At 42.5% G+C, this 21,845-nt stretch overlaps 1 protein-coding gene across 4 annotated transcripts in view; it reads right to left on the bottom strand.

Annotated features, from left to right (window-relative positions):
* The window catches only part of ARK2N (arkadia (RNF111) N-terminal like PKA signaling regulator 2N), a 63,992-nt gene that overhangs the window by 10,989 nt on the left and 31,158 nt on the right, over window positions 1–21,845 (bottom strand). For 2 of the 4 annotated variants that reach the window (XM_087715284.1, XM_087715286.1), the window contains exon 4: window positions 5,192–5,392. In XM_087715284.1, coding sequence (XP_087571410.1) covers window positions 5,192–5,392 — 201 coding nt within the window. The remainder of the gene's footprint in view (window positions 1–5,191; window positions 5,393–21,845) is intronic. The other 2 variants (XM_087715285.1, XM_087715287.1) reach the window with 1 other exon arrangement.

The raw sequence follows: 21,845 nt of genomic DNA, 5'->3' as shown, positions 1-21,845 counted from the left end.
AGGGAGTTTCCCGCCAAGGCCAATTGTCCAGCATTCCACCCTGATGATGATTTTTGAAGCTGTCTCCCACCTGACAGTTGGGTTGAATTATGATTGGACTATGGACTGGGGTACCAAGGGGAGGTGAGTGGATCATGTATTGATATCTATTGCTTTCGCGCCTTTTTATTCAGATTCAGCTTTGCTTTGCTTCTCATCGTTTGTAATCAGTAAAAGTACACTTAATTCTGAAACATGGGAGTTGATTGAGTGGTTTCTTTCTTGATTATTAAATGAAGGGGCAGTGATAGGAGTATCCCAACTTGTATTACACACCTCGTTGTATCAACACTGCCACTACAGGTTGTCCTAGATTTACAACCATTCGTTTGAAGTTACAATAGACATTAGCAACAGCATTGAGGTTTATATCGGACCCTCACCTCTCTCCAGGCCTTCCGAAAAGCCGTCAAAACCTGGCTTTGCCGGCAGGCCTGGGGATGATGAGTTCCCTCCCCTCTCGACATGTATGGTTGTGCGACTGTTGTTTACTTTTATTATTTGTATTTTGTTTTTTATGTTCCCCTTTTTCCCCCTTGAATTGTTCGCCGCCCTGAGTCCTCCTGGAGAAGGGCAGCATACAAATAATAAAATTCTATTCTATTCTATTCTATTCTGTATACTGCCCCACAGTGTTTTGCAGCACTCTCTGGGCGGTTTACATTGTAGAAGCATTATTTGAATATTGCCCCCAACAATCTGGGTCCACATTTTACCAACCTCAGAAGGATGGAAGGCTGAGTCTGGACCATGTCAGGATCGGACTCGAGTTTTGTCTGCAATAATTTTCTGTGATGACCTGTTGCCTCTTGAAAAAAAGCATCTCTGGGAAAAGCTTTCTGCAGGCAACAAAAAACATAACCCCCAAAGCCTAACTTTAGTTAGTTAATTAGTTAACTTAACTCAAGCTTAACCTTTAACGGTTGAGACCTGCTATGCCAGGCATCTCCAAACTTGGCAGCTCTAAGACTTGTGGATTTCAACTCCCAGAATTCCCCAGCCAGCCAGCCAGCCAGGGAATTCTAAGAGTTGTGGACTTACAACTCTTAGAATTCCCTGGCTGGCTGACTGGGGAATTCTGGGAGTTGAAGTCCACAAAGGCAACACAGCCAGAGAACTGGTATGAATCCCTTTATTGGTACCAACTGGGCTCCCAATGTCTCTTTCACTCTCTGGCCTGGAGAAAAGATCTTCCACAAACCTGGAGCCCAAACACTGTAAGCAGAATGACTGCAGTCGATCACTCGATCACTCCAGGAGGGCAAGATCGGGAGTCCCAGGAGCAAAGGATAATTCCAGCAGGAGGAGATAAATGCACAGAAGGTCGTGAATACTTCCAACAGTTGGGAGGAACGCCAGGGATGCAGGCCACAACTCTACACTAGGTGAACTCAAGTGTTTGTTCCCGACAAATGCCCCTCCCAATTGCCTCTCCTTTAAACTCCATCCCCAGGTGTGCCTTGTGAAGGGAATCGGGGCCCTTGTCTTCCTTGTAAGCCACACAACCCCAGTTGATCTCTTCTGCGTTCTTCCCTGCGCTCCCTAGGATGAGGAGGGGGCGGGCCTTGTTGATCTGAACCCCCCACTCCCTTGTTCTACCTCTCCCCTGCTCTGCCCAGCCTGACTTTGCCCTTCCCCAGTTTCCTCCACAGCCAACAGAGCCGCTTTTCTGTTCTCTGTCAGCTGTTCGTCTTCCATCTCAGTCAGAGTCCAACTGGGGCATGACACTTTATCTATCTATCTATCTATCTATCTATCTATCTATCTATCTATCTATCTATCTACCTACCTACCTACCTACCTACCTACCTACCTACCTACCTACCTACCTACCATCTATCAATCATCTATCTATCTATCTATCTATCTATCTATCTATCTATCTATCATCTATCTATCTACCTACCTACCTATCATCTATCTATCATCTATCTATCATCTATCTATCATCTATCTATCATCTATCTATCTATCTATCTATCTATCTATCTACCTACCTACCTACCTACCTATCATCTATCTATTATCTATCTATCTATCTATCTATCTATCTATCTATCTATCATCTATCTACCTACCTATCATCCATCTATCTATCTATCTATCTATCTATCTATCTATCTATCTATCTATCTATCTATCTATCTATCTATCATCTATCTACCTACCTACCTATCATCTATCTATCATCTATCTATTATCTATCTATCATCTATCTATCATCTATCTATTATCTATCTATCTATCTATCTATCTATCTATCTATCAATCATCTATCTACCTACCTATCATCTATCTATCATCTATCTATTATCTATCTATCATCTATCTATCTATCTATCTATCTATCTATCTATCTATCTATCTATCTATCTATCTATCTATCATCTATCTATCATCTATCTACCTACCTATCATCTATCTATCTATCTATCTATCTATCTATCTATCTATCTATCTATCTATCTATCTATCTATCTATCTATCTATCTATCTATCTATCTATCTGTCATCTACCTACCTACCTATCATCTATCTATCATCTATCTATCATCTATATCATCTATCTATCTATCTATCTATCTATCTATCTATCTATCTATCTATCTATCTATCTATCTACCTACCTACCTACCTACCTACCTACCTACCTACCTATCTATCTTCCTTCCTAGCTACCTTCCTATCTACCTACCTATCTATCATCTATCAATCAATCAATCTATCTACCTACCTACCTACCTGTCTGTCTGTCTGTCTGCCTACCCACCCACCCACCTACCCACCCACCCACCCATCCATCCATCCTCTATCTATCTATCTTGTCATGTTTATGTAATGCATATTGGAGGTGGTGAGCCTTTGAGAGCTGTATACAATTAAAATGTATTCGTTTTAATGTACGCTGATTAGTGTACATTCAAAGTGACAATAAAGTTATTCTAAGTCTAATACTGCACTTTAACCACGTTGCCATTAGGGCTCTTGACAGTGACACTGAAAAAAGTAAATTCTGACCAACGTTCACACTTATCACTGTGGCAGTATCCCCATGGTCACACGATCAAAATTCAAGCACTTGGCAACTGGCCACAGTGGCCTGGGATCATGTGATTGCCATTTGTGGTTTTCCCAGCCGACTTCCGACAAGCAAAGTCAATGGGAGAAGCCAGATTTGTTTAACGGCCACACGATTCACTTAAACAACTGTAGGGACTTGTTTAACCATTGCGGCAAAAAAAAAAAAAAAAGATTGTAAAAAGGGGGCAAAACTCACTTAACAGCTGCCTTGCTTAGCAATTGGAACTTTGGGGCTCAATTATGGTTGTAAGTCAAGGACTGTCTATTATATTTAATACTAGCTGGATACCCGTGCTTCGCTATGAAACTATGTGATCGGGCTTGATAAATTGACGAAGCTTAAAACTTAATGAGTAGTTATGGTCGGACTTGATACTTTGACACTTAAAGCTTGAAAATTAATGTATAATGTGTAACTCCTTAGCATCAGTGTGTGTTAATATAAGGACACTGGCAGTTGGAACAGAGTTCTTTTCATGTGGGGAGGGGGAGTAGAATGTCTAAATTCCCAGCCGGCAGGCCGGATGACATATTGGCCATGCCCATATAAGGCAACTGGCAGTTGGAACAGAGTTCCTTTCAGGTGGGGAGGGAGAGTAGAACATCTAACTCCTTAGCATCGAGCGTGTTAGCATAATACTGTATAAGAAATACTGATGATCTGATGGTCATTTCAAAAAATCCTTTCTTAGCAAGCACCCAGAAGCCAAGAGGAACATACGTGCCGAATTTCAAGTTCGTAGGCTTTACAATTCTGGAGATTTTGTGATGAGTGAGTGGTATTTGGCTTTTATATATTTATTAATTTAATATATTTATCAAGGCAGCCAACATACCTAATACAGATAGTCCTCCGGTTACGATGGCAACTGGGACCAAAACTGTGTGACTGTGTCTCTTCGCAAGATGATCCCAGTTGCTGTCGCAAACCCAAGGAACATAGGTCATTAAATGAAAAGTGGCAGGGGAGGACCAGGGAATTTCTATTTGAGAAAGGGATCAATGCAAACTCTAAACCCGTTTCTTCTTCTATATCTGAGTCTCCAGACAAGAGAGAAGATTGATGGGGCTTTCTGAAAAACATGGCAGCAGACCAATATCAGGTGGAAAGTACAATTATATACCGCAAGCAATTCTCAAAAAGGATTTGCTACAATGTCGAATGGCGTTTTAACCATGTTTCTGCATCCAGTGCAAATTGAACATTGTTGGATTGCATTAAATTTTGAAAGGGAAGAGATATTTATTGCATTTCTCTTCCGCTGATGGGGAAGTCATAATCCAACAATACAGCTCAGAGCAGCGGTAGCCTCAGCGGTAGCCCCAGCCTGTCCCCCCCCTCCTACTTTGTACGTATTGTGGCATACAAATATAAAATTTGTAGGCAGATGTCTTTCTGCGGTGTTCTGACCTAGGCTTCCCAAGAGTATGAAGCAGACTCTTTGTGCCAATAAAAGCTCTTTTATTTAGGTTAAAGAGATTTCCTCGCCAGCAAAGTCCCGGTTAACAGTCTTTCAAGAGATTTCAACTACAGACCTTTATCAGACTTGGAGAGCTGCCAGGCCGATATCTTCCAAACGCCACTCTGTAGCAGACAATCCTTGGCAAGAAGTCAGGAACAGATCTTCACTCTAATGAATTGAACTAATTGTCTCCTGCAACCCTTTCGCTCCTCTTTATTCCCTATGGGAGGGGCCATTCACCGTCCGCCTCTGGCTTTACTCCCAAGTCGACCCTTGTTCCTTAGGTGCTCCTTTCTCCCGGCAGCTCGGCGCATGAGCACACTGGGAACAGGCTCCAGCTGTTCTTCTGCCTCACTGATATCCAACTCCGAAGGCAGCTGATAACTGTCATACGGCCCTGGCCCCATCTTTGCCTCTGACGCAGAGCACTCGTCGGAGCCTTCCCCAGACTCCAGGACTGGCCCATGTTCCTCCCCAACCTCCTCATTAGTGCCACAACACACAGGTATTAGTAGAGGATCTAGATCAGGATTCCACATAGAAAGAGAAGTAAACCTTGAGGGGAAGCATCAGATCTTAGCAAGACCAATGAAATATGTTCTACCCACTTGTCTCCGCATTCAGCTCTTCCAGCAGCCCTCTCGTCCTCCAAGTAGGCTCAGCATCCTGGTTAGCGACGGAACTGTTGTGCTCTTGAACGGCTGCAGCTGCCAAAAGATTGTCCACGTTCACCACTTCTGGGTCAGAGTTTGTGTCCGAAATATCGTAATGGGGCACGACGGGAGGTCCATCTGGAAAGGAAAGGAAACCTAGAGAGATCAGTGACGACACCGCAAGATACACGCACAGAAAAAGATTTACTGCCTTGGCTGTGAACCCAACATGTAAGCATTTCAAAATAAACGGTACGTCAAATATGAACTGTTGCAATGACACGCATGAATAAAATACGTAACATAAAAACTTAGGAAATGAATACATGAAACAGACAGCTGTCCTTCCCATCAAATCATAGATCCCTAATCCTGTCACGGGAATTAGATAAGATGATTTCTTTCTTTTTTTTTAAAAGAAAGTGTAGGCATATCTGTTTGGAAAATGGCTGGTTAAATCTAATTTCAAATATATGTCTATACTGAATACATTCTGATACCTGCATGCTATTTTGGTTTTAGAGTGTAACGTTTAGAAAAATAGAACCCTGATATTTAACACTTCATATGGTCGAACTGACATCTTCCAGTCTTAAAATACAAATAATGGTCAAATTATCGTTTTTCCAGGTCATTCATCTACCCACTCTTCCAAAAAAATTTGATCCCATTTTTCCCCCCAAGTTGCAGTATTTGTTGTTTAGTATGGAAGGACTATAAAACAAAATCCCAGATGAAATTTTGAAGCAGAACACATAACAGGCCTATTCCCAAACTAGTCCCGCTGGTAACAATGTCTATTAATACAAAAGAGGGAGAACATTTTTTTAAAAAAAAGGGGGCACTGGTTTTGTGACACAAAGTCAGTGGTCCAATTCAGATGACGGCCAAATTCGCTGTCAGAAATATGTCGTAAGATCATGTATTCTTCTCTTCTGCATCTTTTGGTTTCTGGGAATTTGCCCAGAAAATGGCCTTCCTGTCCAAATGAGGCATATTTTGCGTTCCTATTTGTCATAGTTTATTTCAAAATTGGAACTGGAAACTTCCGTTTGAAATGGGCTTAAAACTACACAAAAAAATTTCAGTTTGCTCATTTGGAAGCCATTGCTGTTGGCTCACCAGCTATCTCAGGGTATCAGGAAGCAAAGGAAGGAAGTGAGCATTGCAAACATGGAGATAGTCTGGGTTGCCAAATTATAACAATCATATCTGAACCAAATCCAAAATCACCATATTTTTCGGAGTATAAGACGCTCCGAAGTATAAGAAGCACCTAGCTTTTGGGGAGGAAAACAAGAAAAAAAAACTGTCTCCCAGCAATTTGCCTCCTTGCAGCAAACAGCAAACAGCCTGTTTCAGTTTCAGTTTAGCCTGATTAGCACAAGGGAAAAAAATCTTCCTCTGCCTCCCAACAATTTGCCTCCTTGCAGCAAACAGCATGTTGCAGTGTCAATTTCAGCACAGCCTGATTAGCACAAACAGCTGATTGTCGCTTGGATCGGCCTCCCGACCATCAGCTGTTTCAGGGTGAAGGGATTGCCATAGCCTATTGCCGCCTCTGTGCGCTCCGTTTTCAGTCTCCACGTGCCCTGTTTTCGGCCTCTGCGCACCACATTTTCCGCCCGTTCCAGGTGGAATGGGTGGAAACTGGGGCGCGCAGAGGCAGCAATAGGCAATGGCAATCCCTGCAGCCTGAAAAAGTTGATAGTTGGGAGGCCGATCCAAACGACAATCAGCTGCTTGTGCTAAACAAGTTGTGCTGAAGCTAAAACTAAAACAGGCTGTTTGCTGCAAGGAGACAAATTGCTGGGAGGCAGAGGCCAAAGGGGCAGTGCCAGCGGGTGGGTGGGACTACATTTGGTGTATAAGACGCACCCAAAGTTTCACCCTCTTTTGGGGGGGGGGAATTGCATCTTATACTCCAAAAAAATACCGTAAGTCTATTTAGATGCACATTATTCTCCGGGAATTCCCAATGAAATACAGGACATTTTTTCCTCCAGTTTTCTTTTCAGAACAATCCTATAAAGGAAATTAGGCTGAAGGATGATTTTTTAATCTCAAGGGTTACAATGGCTCAGCGGTTGAAGACGCTGAGCTAGAAAGCTGACGGACCAAGTTCAAGACCTGGGAGCCATGCAACAGGATGAGCTCCCGTTCCTACCTCAGCTCCTGTCAACCTAGCAGTTCGAAAACATGCAAATGTAAGTAGATAAATAGGTACTACTTTGGTGGGAAGTGAACAGCGTTCCATGCACCTCGGCGTATAGTCATGCCGGCCACATGACCGTGGAAGTGTCTTCGGACAATGCTGGCTCCCTCAGCTAAGAAATGGAGATGAGCAACGCCCCCTAGAGTCAGGTACGACTGGACAGGGGAAACCTTTACTCTTTTTATTCCCAATGTCACTTAATGTGAACTTGAGACTTCCTAGCCATCATATCGCTAGAGGCCATCAATCGCTTTGAGGTTTCATTAACCCATTTGGGGAATCAGGGCTCAGCTTACGATAGTCCTCAAAAAGAATGTGGACATTTTCTATTTATTTCATTTACTCCAGATCCCATTATTACACGTTTTCCTCGATCTGAAGCATAAGGCATTATGTTATATATACAGTGGTGGGATTTGAATAATTTAACAATCAGTTCTCTGTCCTAATGACCAGCTGGGTAGGCATGGCTCGGTGATCATGTGACTGTGTGGGCATGGCCAACTCAATGTCACTCACATTGATGGGCGCTTCGCCTTAGCTGTGACAATGTAATGAGGGTTAACCAAAGAGGCAGTTTCTGTAAGCAGGGCAATAAAGATTAGGCTAGAAACAATACCAGAATGTTTCCTTCCTGCCTTCCTTACAGGATTAGCCTTATAAAGTGGGAAAAAACAAAATGATATTTCTTCCAACAACCGGCTCTTTAAACTGCTTAGAAGGTTAACAACTGGTTCTCCCCAAATAGGTGCAAACTGGCTGAATCCCACCACTGGTTATAGGTATATGTCAGGGGTGGGTTTCAACCGGTTCACAGCGGTCCCTGCGAACCGGTTGGTCGGCGAACCCGGAAGTAAGTAACTTCCGGGAACGGCGAAGGGCCCAGCCGCCCGCCCCCACTCCTTACCCGGTTTTGACGAGTTCTGCGCTTCCACGCATGCGCAGGATGCATACAGCGCCTGCACGATCCTCCAGGAGCAGCTGGAGCATCGCACAGACGCTAGTACGCATTTGTGCGCCGCACCACGAACCGGTTGGAACGGGGCGAGAAACCCACCCCTGGTATATGTGTATTGTTAAGAAGTTTGAAGCATTTAAAGCAGAGAAGTCCAACCTTGGCAACTTTACAATTTGTGGACTTCAATTCCCAACTTCTGGGAATTGAAGTCCACAAATCGTAAAGTCGCCAAAGCTGGATACTCCCGACTTATGTGCATACCAGTTAATCAAATTGATCCCTTGACTAGAGAGGAATTTAAGATGGATCTGAAAGTCCAGCATTGTTGCCTTCCATCACAATCAAGTTCCTTTTTGGAAGCACACATGCAGGATAAGAGTTCGTGTGGCCTTCCTCCGCTGTTGCTTTCCAGCAACTGGCAATGAATCATCATGCTTAACAATGGCTTATAATCACTTCCATAAATTCCTCTCCTGCCTCTTTAAATGCATATTTGAAACCAGCAGCTGTCTCCACTGTATAACCCTCACCCTTCTGAGGACCTAATAAAACGGTTTTGTAGATAATGGAAGAGGAAGCCTCTTTGCTGTTCAAGAGAATCCGCCCTCACTTGGCTGTCGCTTAAAGGAAATTGGAGATGGGAGTAGTAACATTTACTCATAGCTTTTTTGGTGTCCTCGCATAAAACAGCTCCCAGCGCAAAGCCGGGAATTGCCTCTGACAAACATTTTAGGGAATTCGCTACGTGTTAAAAGACCCACAGTATTGGGTTCATATTGATTCACACTTAAGGGCTTGACTGAGTTGATAAACTGGGGCAGTCAAGCCGAGGAGGCGTGGCTAAAGACTCTAAAATAACTCAGTCACCGGGAAGACATCGATTTACGGTCACAATTTCTGTTGCTAAGCGAGACAGTTTGTTGTTCAGTGAATTTTGCCCCATTTTATGACCCTTCTTGCCACATTTGTTATGTGAATCCCTGCCGTTGTTAAGTTAGTGACACGGTTGTTAAGTGAATTTGGCTTCCTCCATTGACTTAGCTTGTCAGAAGGTTGCAAAAGGGGATCACATGACTCTGGGACATGCAACCGTCATAAATGAGTCAGTTGCCAAGCGTCTGAATTTCGATCCCGTGACCACGTGGGGGGATGCTGCAAAGGATACAAATATGAAAAAAAACAAACGGTCGTGAATTACTTTTTTTCAGTGCTATTGTAATTTGGAGCGGTCAGTATAACCGAACTGTCGTAAGCTGAAGACTGCCTGCTTAAAAACAACTTTTAACATTAGAACAGCTGTTGTATTGCATGTAAGGAAAACTTCAATCTGATATAACTAGAGATGACAGAAGAATAAACTGTATTGTAGGAAAAGAGCTTGAAGGTTTGAAGATCTACTGGTTCAAACCAAAGTCTTTTCTTTGTTACCAATAGCAATAGCACAAGACTTATATAGTGCTTTACAGCCCTCTCTAAGCGGTTTACAGAGTCGGCCTATTGCCCCCAACAATTTGGGTCCTCATTTTACCCACCTTGGAAGGATGGGAGGTTGAATTGACCTTGAACCTGGTGAGATTTGAACTGTCAACTTGCAGGCAGCCAGCAGTCAGCAGAAGTAGCCTGCAGGACTGCACTCTAACCAGCGAGCCACCGTGGCATAGCAATAGCACTTATATATCGCTACATGTTGGTTTTCAGCCCCTCTCTAAGTGGTTTACAGAGTCAGCATATTGCCCCCAACAATCTGAGTCCTCATTTTATTGATCTCAGAAGAATGGAACGCTGAGTCAACCTTGAGCCGTTCAAGATCAACCTGCTGGCAGTCGGCAGAGTTTGCCTGCAATACTGCATTCTAAATAAATGCATCACGAGGGCTCTTTTATAGGTAGTCCTTGACTTACGACCACAATTGATCCCCAAATTTATGTTGCTGAGTGTGACAACTGTTAAGTGAATTTCATCCCATTTCACGACCTTCTTTTTGCCTCAGTTGTTAAGTGAATAACTGCAGTTGATAAGTTAGTAATCCAGTTATTAAGTGAATCTGGCTTCCCCATTGAGTTTGTTTGTCAGAAAGTTGCAAAAGGGGATCACATGAATCCAGGACACTGCAAGCGTCATCAGTTCAAATTCGATTTATCTGCCCAGGAACTGAGGAGAGAGTCAAAGTCACACTTAAGGGCTTGACTGAGTTGATAAACTGGGGCAGTCAAGCCGAGGAGGCGTGGCTAAAGACTCTAAAATAACTCAGTCACTGGGAAGACAAACTGAAGTTGAACCCATGCTTGGATTCTCCAAGCAACACACAGGAGAAAAAATATATTTGGACATCTAAACATTGACGTTTCATCTAGCTGATGAATTTAAAAAACAAAGAATTAAAATTTTAATCCACAGTTTGCCCTTTAAAATGTTTGGCAGGTAAGACTCTGAGACAAGTTACACATAAAAGGTTCCCCTCACTATCTGTGCTAGTTGTTCCTGACTCTAGAGGGCGGTGCTCATCTCTGTTTCAAAGCCGAAGAGCCAGCGCTGTCCGAAGATGTCTCCGTGATCGTGTGGCCGGTATGACTAAATGGCAAAGGCTCACGGAACGCTGTTACCTTCCCACCAAAGGTGGTCCCTATTTTTCTACTTGCATTTTTACATGCTTTCGAACTGCTAGGTTGGCAGAAGCTAGGACAAGTAATGGGAGCTCACTCTGTTATGCGGCGCTAGGGACTCGAACCGCTGAATTGCCAACCTTCTGATCGACAAGCTCAGCATTTTAGCCCCTCAGCCACCGCGTCCCTGTTCTGTGTTATGTTATGTCTACGTTATGCATAGAACATCTGAAATCAGTTTTGCAATTTATGCTGAAGAAAGTTACACAAAAGGAGTCAAATCTAACTTCTTCCAAACATTGTTTTCTGAAAATTTGCAGTTCAAAAATGACAGCACTTTACTTAAAAGGATAAATGAATGGTTAAATATGAGAAGGCATGGGGTTGGTGAGGATGGAAAACAATGATTTTGCAATGAACGCTGATGACTACAAATTGTTGGAGCAGCCGTGACAAATCGAAATGTCAATATTCACTGTCTAGATGTTGCATGCAGCTATATCGAGGTGATTATTTGAGGTTGGAGAGGGGTTTTTGCAGGTTTGAGTAACATGGAAAAGGAAAGCTATTTCTCCCTTCGACCAGTCATCAGGGTTCGTTGCAACTCGGCTTCAACGGACATTCCATGATCGATTTAAAAAAAAAAGTTTTAAGTGCAGAAGATACGAGGGTTAAGTACAATATTGACTGTTTTATTACCTAACCAATGACGGTGCTGTTCGTAATTCCTTTTATCAATTTCTCAATGGATTGCCTTTAATTATCAGCACTGGTTTTGTCCAAAGGAGAATCAAACAGATTTATGGAGGTCAAATTATGCTTAGTTAACAATAAGAACCAAGTCAAAATTGTACCACTCCAACATGTATAATCATGCAAAAAATGTAGAATAAAATGCATATACATGCAGAGTGATATTCTGATCACCTACCCAGAGAATAACTTGGGTGAAAATCTTCATCAGTAGGAAATACAAGCATAAACTTGCTATCTGTAGCGCCAACTCTGGTATCTTCCACACTTCCAAACAGCAAACCTTATAGCTTAGCTTAAATTTAGCATACATGAGACAGTGACAACTTACATGCTGAACAATAAGACTTATTAAGAAAATATATCCACTGCTTTTTTTTTCAAGTTTTCATTAAAACAAGAAATCAAAATGTATGCCTTCGCGCTGCGAATGGAACCAAAATATTGCTTTTTAAAAATTCTGACTCTTAAGAAAGATGAAAATATGATCAAATCTTAAGGTTCTCCTGGCAGGAAGCAAATAAACTGAAAACAGGAAAGCAGAGGAACACAAAGTTGGAGTATTTGGCACAAGATTTTTCTGCATAAATGTTCCTAGAGTTAAAAAAAAAAACAGAGTTCAATGAAACTTAGGCAGGAAACTTACCAATAAGCTTTTGTTTACAGAGAATCGTATATACCAGTGGTGTGATTCAAATTCTTTTACTACCAGTTTTGTGTGCGTGGCTTGGTGGGCATGGCAGGGGAAGGATACTGCAAAATCTCCATTCCTCACCACTCCAGGGGAAGGATACTGCAAAATCCGCATTTCCACCCGATCAGCTGGGACTCGGGAGGCAGAGAATAGATGGGGGTGGGGCCAGAGGTAGTATTTGCCAGTTCTCCGAACTACTCAAAATTTCCGCTACTGGTTCTCCAGAACTGGGCAGAACCAGCTGAATACCACCACTGGTATTTACGTGTGAATGGTCCCTTTGTGATATTCAATTTCAATGCTACCATGCCATGCGTACTTCCATAAAATAACTCTATTTATTTCTATTATTTCTATTTTGAACAACCAAGCATGGGATTGGATCCTGTGATCCTGAAATGTATTGGATGAGCACTTTCTCAAACCGATATCCTTCAGCCAGAACCACAAACCAACTTTTTCGGATTTGCTGTTCCTCTCATGTTGAAAGTGGCTAAAATGAGGCCTCCTTTAATATGCTTTAATTACTGCACAGAATAAGTCAGGCGCATTTCTTGCAGGATAGAAAGCTGAAATGAATGTCACAAAGCTTCTTGAATGAGAAGCTAAAACTGACCACATGGAGTTGAGAGCGGGTGGCTTTTATGCCTTCTCTTGGGCTTTGCACTTGAGCTTCCTGTTCCTGTGCAGGAATATGTATTCTATTGATTGTTGTAGGGGTTATGTAGGGGTCAGAGCTGGCTCTATAGGCAAAAGAGGAAATGCAAATCCTTGGTGTTTGTCTGAGATAAGATTGGTTGACATTTGCTGGGGGTGGTGCAACTGAAACAAACAAACAAACAAACAAGAAAGTCTAGTTGGCTTTTGAAGGGCACCTCTCAGTGGTCAGCTGCTGCCAGTTCGGACCAGTTCGGGTGAACTGGTAGTTGCGACCTGCAGGTAGGCCTCCCCATCTGCCCCCTGCAGGTCCTATGCTTAGCCTTGCTTTTGATGTCACACCCAAGTGCGCAAAACGCATGTGCAAGAGCAGCACACACGTGGAAGGCTGGGCACGTGTGGATGGTGCACACACGAGTGAAGCAAGCGTGCACGCGACCTCACATTTTCAGTGCTAGGCGAACTGGTTATTAATTCATGGGCCACCCACCTCTGGCACCTCTGAAAAGCTGCCAGAGTGTTGGGGAAGGTGGGGGCGAGAAATCCATGATGATGCTGAAGGAAGCTGATTAGTCTTCCACATGTTTATATGTTGAGCTTTATGGTGCCCATAAAATTATTCAGGAAACCTAAAGGAGGTCTTTCCGCCCCCCAAAAAACCCCTTCCTGCTGCACTTACAGCCCTCATGCCTGCATTTCCAAGAAAAGCACCATGTGATGAAAATTCCCCACTTCGCTGGAGGAAACAACTCTTCTGGAGAGAATAAAAAAAGGAAACTACCACTTCACCAAAAAGAGAAAACAAGGCCTTGGGGTTGAGTCTCTGTACCAGTCTCTGTAACTTAAAATTGATGAATACAAAGTGCAAAGGGAGAAGACATTTGAAAGCATAGGAGGAACGGTTGCATTAATTAGGTATGGCCAGTCTAGAGAAAAGAAAGACTAGGGGGGGGGGACATGATGACAGTATTCCAGTATTTGAGGGGCTGCCCACAAAGAAGAGCAGGATCCCCAGAGGGCAGGAGAAGAAACAATGGATGGAAACTAATCAAGGAGAGAAGCAACCTGGAATTAAGGAGATACTGCCTAACAGTGAGGACAATTAACCGGTGGGACAGCTTGCCTCTAGAAGTTGTGGGTGCTTCATCACTGGAGGCTTTTAAAAAGAGATTGGACAACCATTAAGTCTGAAATGGTGTAGGATCTCCTGCATGAAGCAAAGGGTCGGACTAGAAGACCTCCAAGGTCCCTTCCAGCTCTATTCTGGTTATTCTGATTCAAGAGCGAGATTAGAGCTCAATATAAACCCAGTAAGGAAGAGGAGGGGCGGGTAAAATAAAAGCAGTATGGGAGGAAAGTAAGAGTAACATCCCGAAACCATCTAGGCCAGTGTTTCTCAACCTTGGCGACTTTAAGTCCTGTGGGCTTCAACTCCCAGAATCCCCCAGCCAGCTGTGCTGGCTAGGGGATTCTGGGAGTTGAAGTCCACAGGACTTAAAGTCGCCAAGGTTGAGAAACACTGATCTAGGCTACCTTCCTGGAGATACATAAACAAGGCATAAAAGCAGGAACATTCCACAGCTGCTGATTTCCACAGAGTAAAAATGCTGTGTGGTATATCGCCACTGAAAATGGAGGTTTCATACACGTAATCCTCAACTTTTGACCCAAATTAAAACCCAAATATCCACTGCCTAAGCAAGACAGTTGTTAAATAAGAAAGACAGTTTATTAAGCGGATGTGGCTTCCCACGACTTTGTCACAAGTGATCCAAAAGTGATCATGTGACCTGGGTCATAAATACGTGCCAGTTGCCAAGCTTCTGGATTTTGATCACATGACCACGGGGATGCTGTAACAGTCTTAAGTGTGAAAAACGGTCGTGACTTTTTTTCCGTTCGAAAGATCATCGAACCAAATTGAGGACTACCTGTATAACTTTCACGTCTTACAGCTGGACTCCCTTCAAAGGTGTCTAATCTATCTATATCTATCTACATCTACATAACTACCTACCTACCTACCTTTCTTTTTCTTTATATCATAGGGTGTATGTATGTATGTATGTTCCGACATAACTCTGGAACGCCTCGAGCAATTTCAACCAAACTTGGTACACAGATGACTTACTCTCTGGAGAAAAATACTGTGGGGGGGTAAGACACCCCTGACACCCCTAGGGATGTGTGTTCTGTTAAGATACAGCCTGTTGTGCCTTTCAATGGCTTCTACTGTACTGCCGTAAAATGGCTTCTACCAGTGGTGAGATTTTTTTTTACTACTGGTTCTGTGGGTAGGGCTTGGTGGGCTTAATTTGGTGGGCATAGCAATTTGGCAATTGGCAATTTAATAAATGTATATGCCGCCCAATCCCGTAGGACTCTGGGCGGCTAATCCCGTAGGACTCTGGGCGGCTAGCTTGGTGGGCATGGTAGGGGAAGGATACTGTAAAATCTCCATTCACTCCCCACCGATCAGCTGGGACTCGGGAGGCAGAGGCAAAGACTAGATGGGGCGGGGCCAGTCAGAGGTGGTATTTACCGGTTCCCCGAACTACTCAAAATTTCCGCTATCGGTTCTCCATAACTGGTCAGAACCTGCTGAATACCACCTCTGGCTTCTACTGTACAGTGCACTGGAGTTGCCATGGTAACAGCTTCACAGTACTCCACATGGGGGCTCCCTCTGGTAAGGGGGAAAATCCAACTCTAGAAATTACATTTGGTCCAGACATTTTCCCACTTCCCGTTTATTTATTAAATAAATACCCAGCAATGCCGGGCTATCAGCTTATCTCCTTTAAAAGAAAGACTGAATCTTTACTTCTTTATTCCCTCGGATGATGGAAACGCTCTCTCTTCCCAGACAACAAAAGAATAGATTAATAAGAGATCCAGAAGAAACTGGACAACCACATCTGAAATGGTGTATAGCAGGAGTGTCAAACTTGATTTCATTGAGGGACACATCAGGGTTGTGTTTGACCTCAGGGAGGCTGGGGGGGGGGGGCATGGCCAGCTCAAGATCACTCGTGTCAGGGGTGCCTGTGGTGGCCCAAATGCTCTGCGAGAGAAAACTGGATCCCAAGCTCCATTTTGGGCTGCGACAGCCTCCTGCAACCCTCTGCCAGTGAAAACGGAGCTTGGGAGTGCTGCCTGTGACCCTTGCAAGCTCCATTTTCAGCTGTGATGGCCTCCTGCAACTCCCTGCCAGTGAAAACAAAGCTCGGGAGGGCCCCATACAAGCCCGCCCAAACTCCTTTTTCGCTAGCAGAGGCACTGCCGGCTGGCCCTTCGCAGTTTACAGGGTGGCCCTCCCCGGGCCAGATCTAAGCATCCTGCGGGCCGGATCTGCCCCCCCCATCCCGGGCCTTGAGTTTGACAAACCTGGTCTATAGGGTCTCCTGACTGAGCAGGGGGATGGACTAGAAGACCTCCAAGGTCCCTTCTACCTCTGTTATTTGGTTACCTTTTTATTATTTATTTATTTTATTAAATATATTTATATGCCGCCCAATCCTGAAGGACTCCGGGCAGCTTACAGACCATAAGCTGTTCAGAGGTGAGGAAATATCTGCAGGGGATGGACTGCCCCCCCCCCACTTGTCCTGTGGGTCCATGCAACTAAATTAGGGCATCTCTGTCTAATCATCAGCCATTCATTGGGAGGAAAGGTCTCAAATAATTAAACATGCCAGGAAGGAAGGGGGGAAAGAGAGAACTAAAATGGAAGTCTACCTCTCATCAAGGGGAATTGGGTGATAATTACAGGTAGTCCTCGCTTAGTGACCATCCAAAGTTACAATGGCACTGAAAACAGTGACTTATAATCATTTTTCACGCTTATGACCACTGCAGCATCCCCATGGAGTTAACATTCAGTTGCTTGGTAACTGATTCATGTTTATGACTGTTGAAGTGTCCTGGGGTCTTGTGATCCTCTTTTGCGACCTTGTGACAAGCAAAGTCAATGGGGAAGCTGGATTCACTTAACAACCACGTTGCTAACATATCAACCGTAGTGAGTCACTTAACAACGGAGGCAAGGAAGGTCGTAAAATGGGGCAAAATTCACTCAACAAATGTTTCACTTAGCCACAGAAATATTGGACTCAATTGTAGTCGTAAGTCGAGGACTACCTGTACCAAAAGGGAACTGCTGTCATGGATCCTGTTATTTTTTGCTCGTTTTACAGATTGTCCTCGACTTACAACCATTCAAGTAATGGTTTGAAATCACGACGACACTGAAAAAAGTGACCTATGTCTGTTTTTCACACTTACAACCGTTGCAGCATCCCCTTGGTCACATGATCAAAATGATGATAGGAAGCGAAAGTTATAGGCAGCTGCCTAGCTAAGGTTAAAATAAAAATGCATTTTCATAAATTACCAGGGGTTTTTTGAACAGTAATTTATTTATTAATTAAATGCATTTGCTGCCGATTTCACTGTGCACATGATGTGTTGATATTTGAGAGAGAGAAAATGTGCAATCTTGAGGGTTCTGCTTACTTAGGATATTAAATTCTGTGTTGATGCTTCCGGAAATCTGTGCTCTCCAATACTTCCTATTTTTTTGAAGGAAACTTTGCACTGCATTAAATTTAAATTATGGTTAGCTGTTAAATTTGCTTTGAAACTGCAGTTGCCATTAGCCTTACCTTTGGTACACAGGTAACACAAATCCATGAAAAATATTAAATATTGAGTTTTGAGAAATATTAAATATTGGGGAAAAGAGTGAGGGGAGTGTTAGTGATTTGCCCACTTCAAACTCAAAATCTGAGTATGAAGTGGGCACCTCGAATAACATTATTAGGAACTAGGAAATATTTTTATCTGGAGGCCTCTGTTAGATCGAACTTGAGATTTAACAACTGTTCATGTTCACATTTGTTCAGGTTTTTTTTTTAAAAAAAAGACTCAGACACAAATTATTAAAGGTAAAGGTTCTCCTTGCACATATGTGCTAGTCGTTCCCGACTCTGGGGGTGTTATTCATCTCTGTTTCAAAGCTGAAGAGCCCACACTGTCTGAAGACATCTCCGTGGTCATGTGGCAGGTATGCCTAAACATTGAAGGTACACGGAATACTGCTATCTTCCCACCAAAGGTGGTCCCTATTTTCCTACTTTGCATTTTTACATGCTTTCGAACTGCTAGGTTGGCAGAAGCTGGGACAAGTAATGGGAGCTCACTCAGTTACACAGCGCTAGGGAATCGAAACGCCAAACTGCTGACCTTTGTGATCGACAAGTTATGTGTCTTAGCCACTGAGCCACCGCGTCCCATTAGGATGACATAATTAACACAAGCAGAAACAGTATATTTTTCTTGAAGCACTCGGATAGTATTAATAAATTTACGCTTATTAACCTGTCATTCAGAAGATCTGTTCATCCCAGCTACTGTAATTTATAAACCATTTTATGGATTAGTGTTATGCATGAACCCAAACACTAGCTTTGTATATAAACTGTATGATAGTTTCCTGAGTAGGACAATTGGATTCGTTCATACATTGCACTAAGCCATAGCTTACAAGTTATGCCAAGTTTCATGCAATAGCAATAGCACTTAAGACTTATATAGTGCCTTCACAGCCCTCTCTAAGCGGTTTACAGAGTCAGCCTATTGGCCCCAACAATTTCGGTCCTCCTTTTACCTGCCTGGGGTGAGTCAACCTTGAGCCTGGTGAGATTCAATCTGCCAAATTACTGGCAGCTGGCAGTCAGCAGACGTAACCTGCAATACTGCATTCTAACCACTGAGCCACAGCGGCAATGATACAAAGCCAAAATTACTCTGAATTGCAGTTTCTTGTGACATGTGACCAGTCACTCTAACTCACTAGTAAATCACAGTTAAAACAATTAATAGTTAAGTATGGGAGCTAAGGCAATAGGAAAAAACACTTCTCAATAGGATAAGACCTGGATTCCAATTCCTTTTTGGGATCACATTTCTTACTGGGCCACGGAGACTTCATCATAAACCGGACTTGCTTCCTAGAAAAGTCCTACCTCTGACAGGACCAGGCAACTGGTAATGGAATGAACCATGCGGGGTGCTCTCTTCCAGTTACTCAAGTCCCTCTGGCTGGATTCACACAAGACAATAACGGCAAAGACAATACATTGTCTATGAACCCAACTCAATGAAATAAATCTTCCTGGGTTACTACAAACCAAGTAGGACCTGTAACCTGAATAGCATCTCCATGTTGTTCTTGACTTGTGGCTTACAGGACAACCTTATACTTACTTACTCAGACGTAAGCCGCTACTGAATTCAACTTCATTGTAAAAGCTGAGTAATGTAAAAACTATTTGGCAGCGTCAGACAACAGGAAGGAAAATCTGGACGGGGCTGCTGCCAAACATTTTATCCTATGGGGAGTGGGGTGGTTTCCAGGTCTTCTTCTTTCATGATCTTGATCTTCTGAGGCTGCTCAAGGGAAAGATATGAAACAGCTCCCATACAAAAAAAAAAAAAGCACAAAGAGGAAGTTGCAGGAGGAGATAAAGGGGAGAAGAGTAAATTTAAGGGCTGGGTAAACTGGCACCGGGTATTATTAATAACTGCAATACTATTTGGGTATATCCAATATGAACCCAAAATCTTTGACACCTCATCATTTTCAATTTGACATTTTCCACCTTTAGTCAGAACAAGAATCTGAGCCAGTAACAATTGGTGAAAATGAGTTCTGAAAGTAGGAAAAAATGACTGTACGGAAAATATACTCTCCTTTAGAAATAAGATTTCAAGTTATTTGGAGCCAAACTTGCAAACTACTTGTTTGTTTCTAATGCGTCACCTGGGTGGACCTTCTGTACCCCATTAATTATTGTATTTTTCATGTTCACAAAATCTTTGATACAAATAGATGAAGAGACTGATAAAAAGAATTATTTGCTGATAGCGAACATGGCGCTCGTTGTACTGAAACCGGAAGTCATTACCCATAACTGAGATCAATGGAAGTGACACTTCCAATTTTCATAGCTGACCTTTGCTAAACCATGATTTAAACAGTAACAATATCCTTACTCTTGGACTGTTGGGCTACAGGTAGTCCTCAACTTATGACCACAATTGAGCCCAACATTTACATTGCTAAGCGAGACATTTGTTCAGTGAGTTTTGCCCCCATTTTACGATCTTTGTTGCCACAGTCGTTAAGTGAATCACTGCCATTGTTAAGTTAGTAACATGGTTGTTAAGTGAGTCTGGTTTTCCCCATTGACTTTGCTTGTCAGGAGGTCACAAAAGGTGATCACATGACCCTGGGACACTGCAACCGGCATAAATATGAGTCAGTTGCCAAGCATCTGAATTTTGATCACGTGACCACAGGGAGGCTGCAGCGGCCATAAGTATGGAAAAATGGTCATAAGTCACTTTTTTCAGTGATAACTTTGAACGGTCACTAAATGAACTCTTGTATGTCGAGGACTACTTGTGCCTTTGTATAGCAGCATTTTAACAAAATCCAGTTCACTGGCACCAATAGGAATGCTACAGAGGTTTTGTGGAAAACAAATATGACCTTTAAATCATCTTTACATTTTAAGATTATTTTTTGCAATGATTTTTAGAGGGTGAAAGTTGGAAAGATTATGTCAGGAGCTGTTTCATATGTTAAGTTTAGAATCCAATCAGAAATAATATATTGGGGGAAAATCTACCAATAAACCATATCTGATGTCTTAATACTCCTGTAATGTTTCAGAACATGACGAAGGGAAGAAAATGGAATTTAACCAAGGTCTCTGCAGGCTTGGGAAGACCTATATAGCTGGCAACCTCCTCTGAACCTAATCCTAGATTTTTTACCTGTTATCTCAGGAGCAAAACAAAGTAACTACAATACAATAAACACTACACATTCTTAATTTGTAAAAGAATGGCAAATTGATGCTTTATTCAAGGCAAAACAAAAACCAAACCAACTCATCAAGATACTAAAGAGATTCCCTACTGTTTAAAACCAGTTAAATGTACACATTTTTAAGGTTAGGAAGGTATCAAATTCACATCCATATCAATATGATACATGGAAAACTATTAACACCAAACTTATTTTAGAAACCATTCACATTTGTTTTACATATTATTTCCTGCATAGCCTTTAGAACAGATACTCTAAACAACGCAGCTTTTAAAAAGCTGCTTTATTTCTCCTAAGGTAAATTATGTAGAGGAGAGGGTAAGAAACCGGTTTACGTATTTATTTATTTATTTTAAAAAAAACCTTTCCTTAAAAAACATTCACAGATAAAATTAACAAGATGGATCAATGAGCAATAGCTGAAGATATCTATAAAGTACAGGCATCCAAGGTATTGCTTTAAATATCACGGACCTTAAGAGATCTTTTTGAATCTTTGAATGCTTATCATCTCACTGCATGCCTTTTCACAAACTGCCTTCAAAGGGAGTTTCGCTTTCAGAGACTGCTTTCCGTGTGGTGGGAGCAGCCGTGAGAAAAACACACAGCATCCTCCTACAGAGGTACTCAAACCATCCATTTGTTAATTCCCCACCCATTTTTACCATTGGAAATTTAGGTTGCGATCCTAAAACAAGAAAAAGCTGCACTGAGTGACCTGTGTGGGATTTACTTCCGAGTAAACATGTTTAGGATCTCATTAACTGTGGAGAGAGGAATCAGTCGGGCATAAATTTAACTAGATTGGGCGACACATATTTTTTTATTTTTA

Source organism: Thamnophis sirtalis, unplaced genomic scaffold (assembly GCF_051295495.1).
Source record: "Thamnophis sirtalis isolate CommonGarterSnake01/CBP01778 unplaced genomic scaffold, rThaSir2_p1.2 scaffold_5, whole genome shotgun sequence".
NCBI lineage: Eukaryota > Metazoa > Chordata > Lepidosauria > Squamata > Natricidae > Thamnophis > Thamnophis sirtalis.
This window is presented reverse-complemented; position numbering and strand designations above follow the sequence as displayed.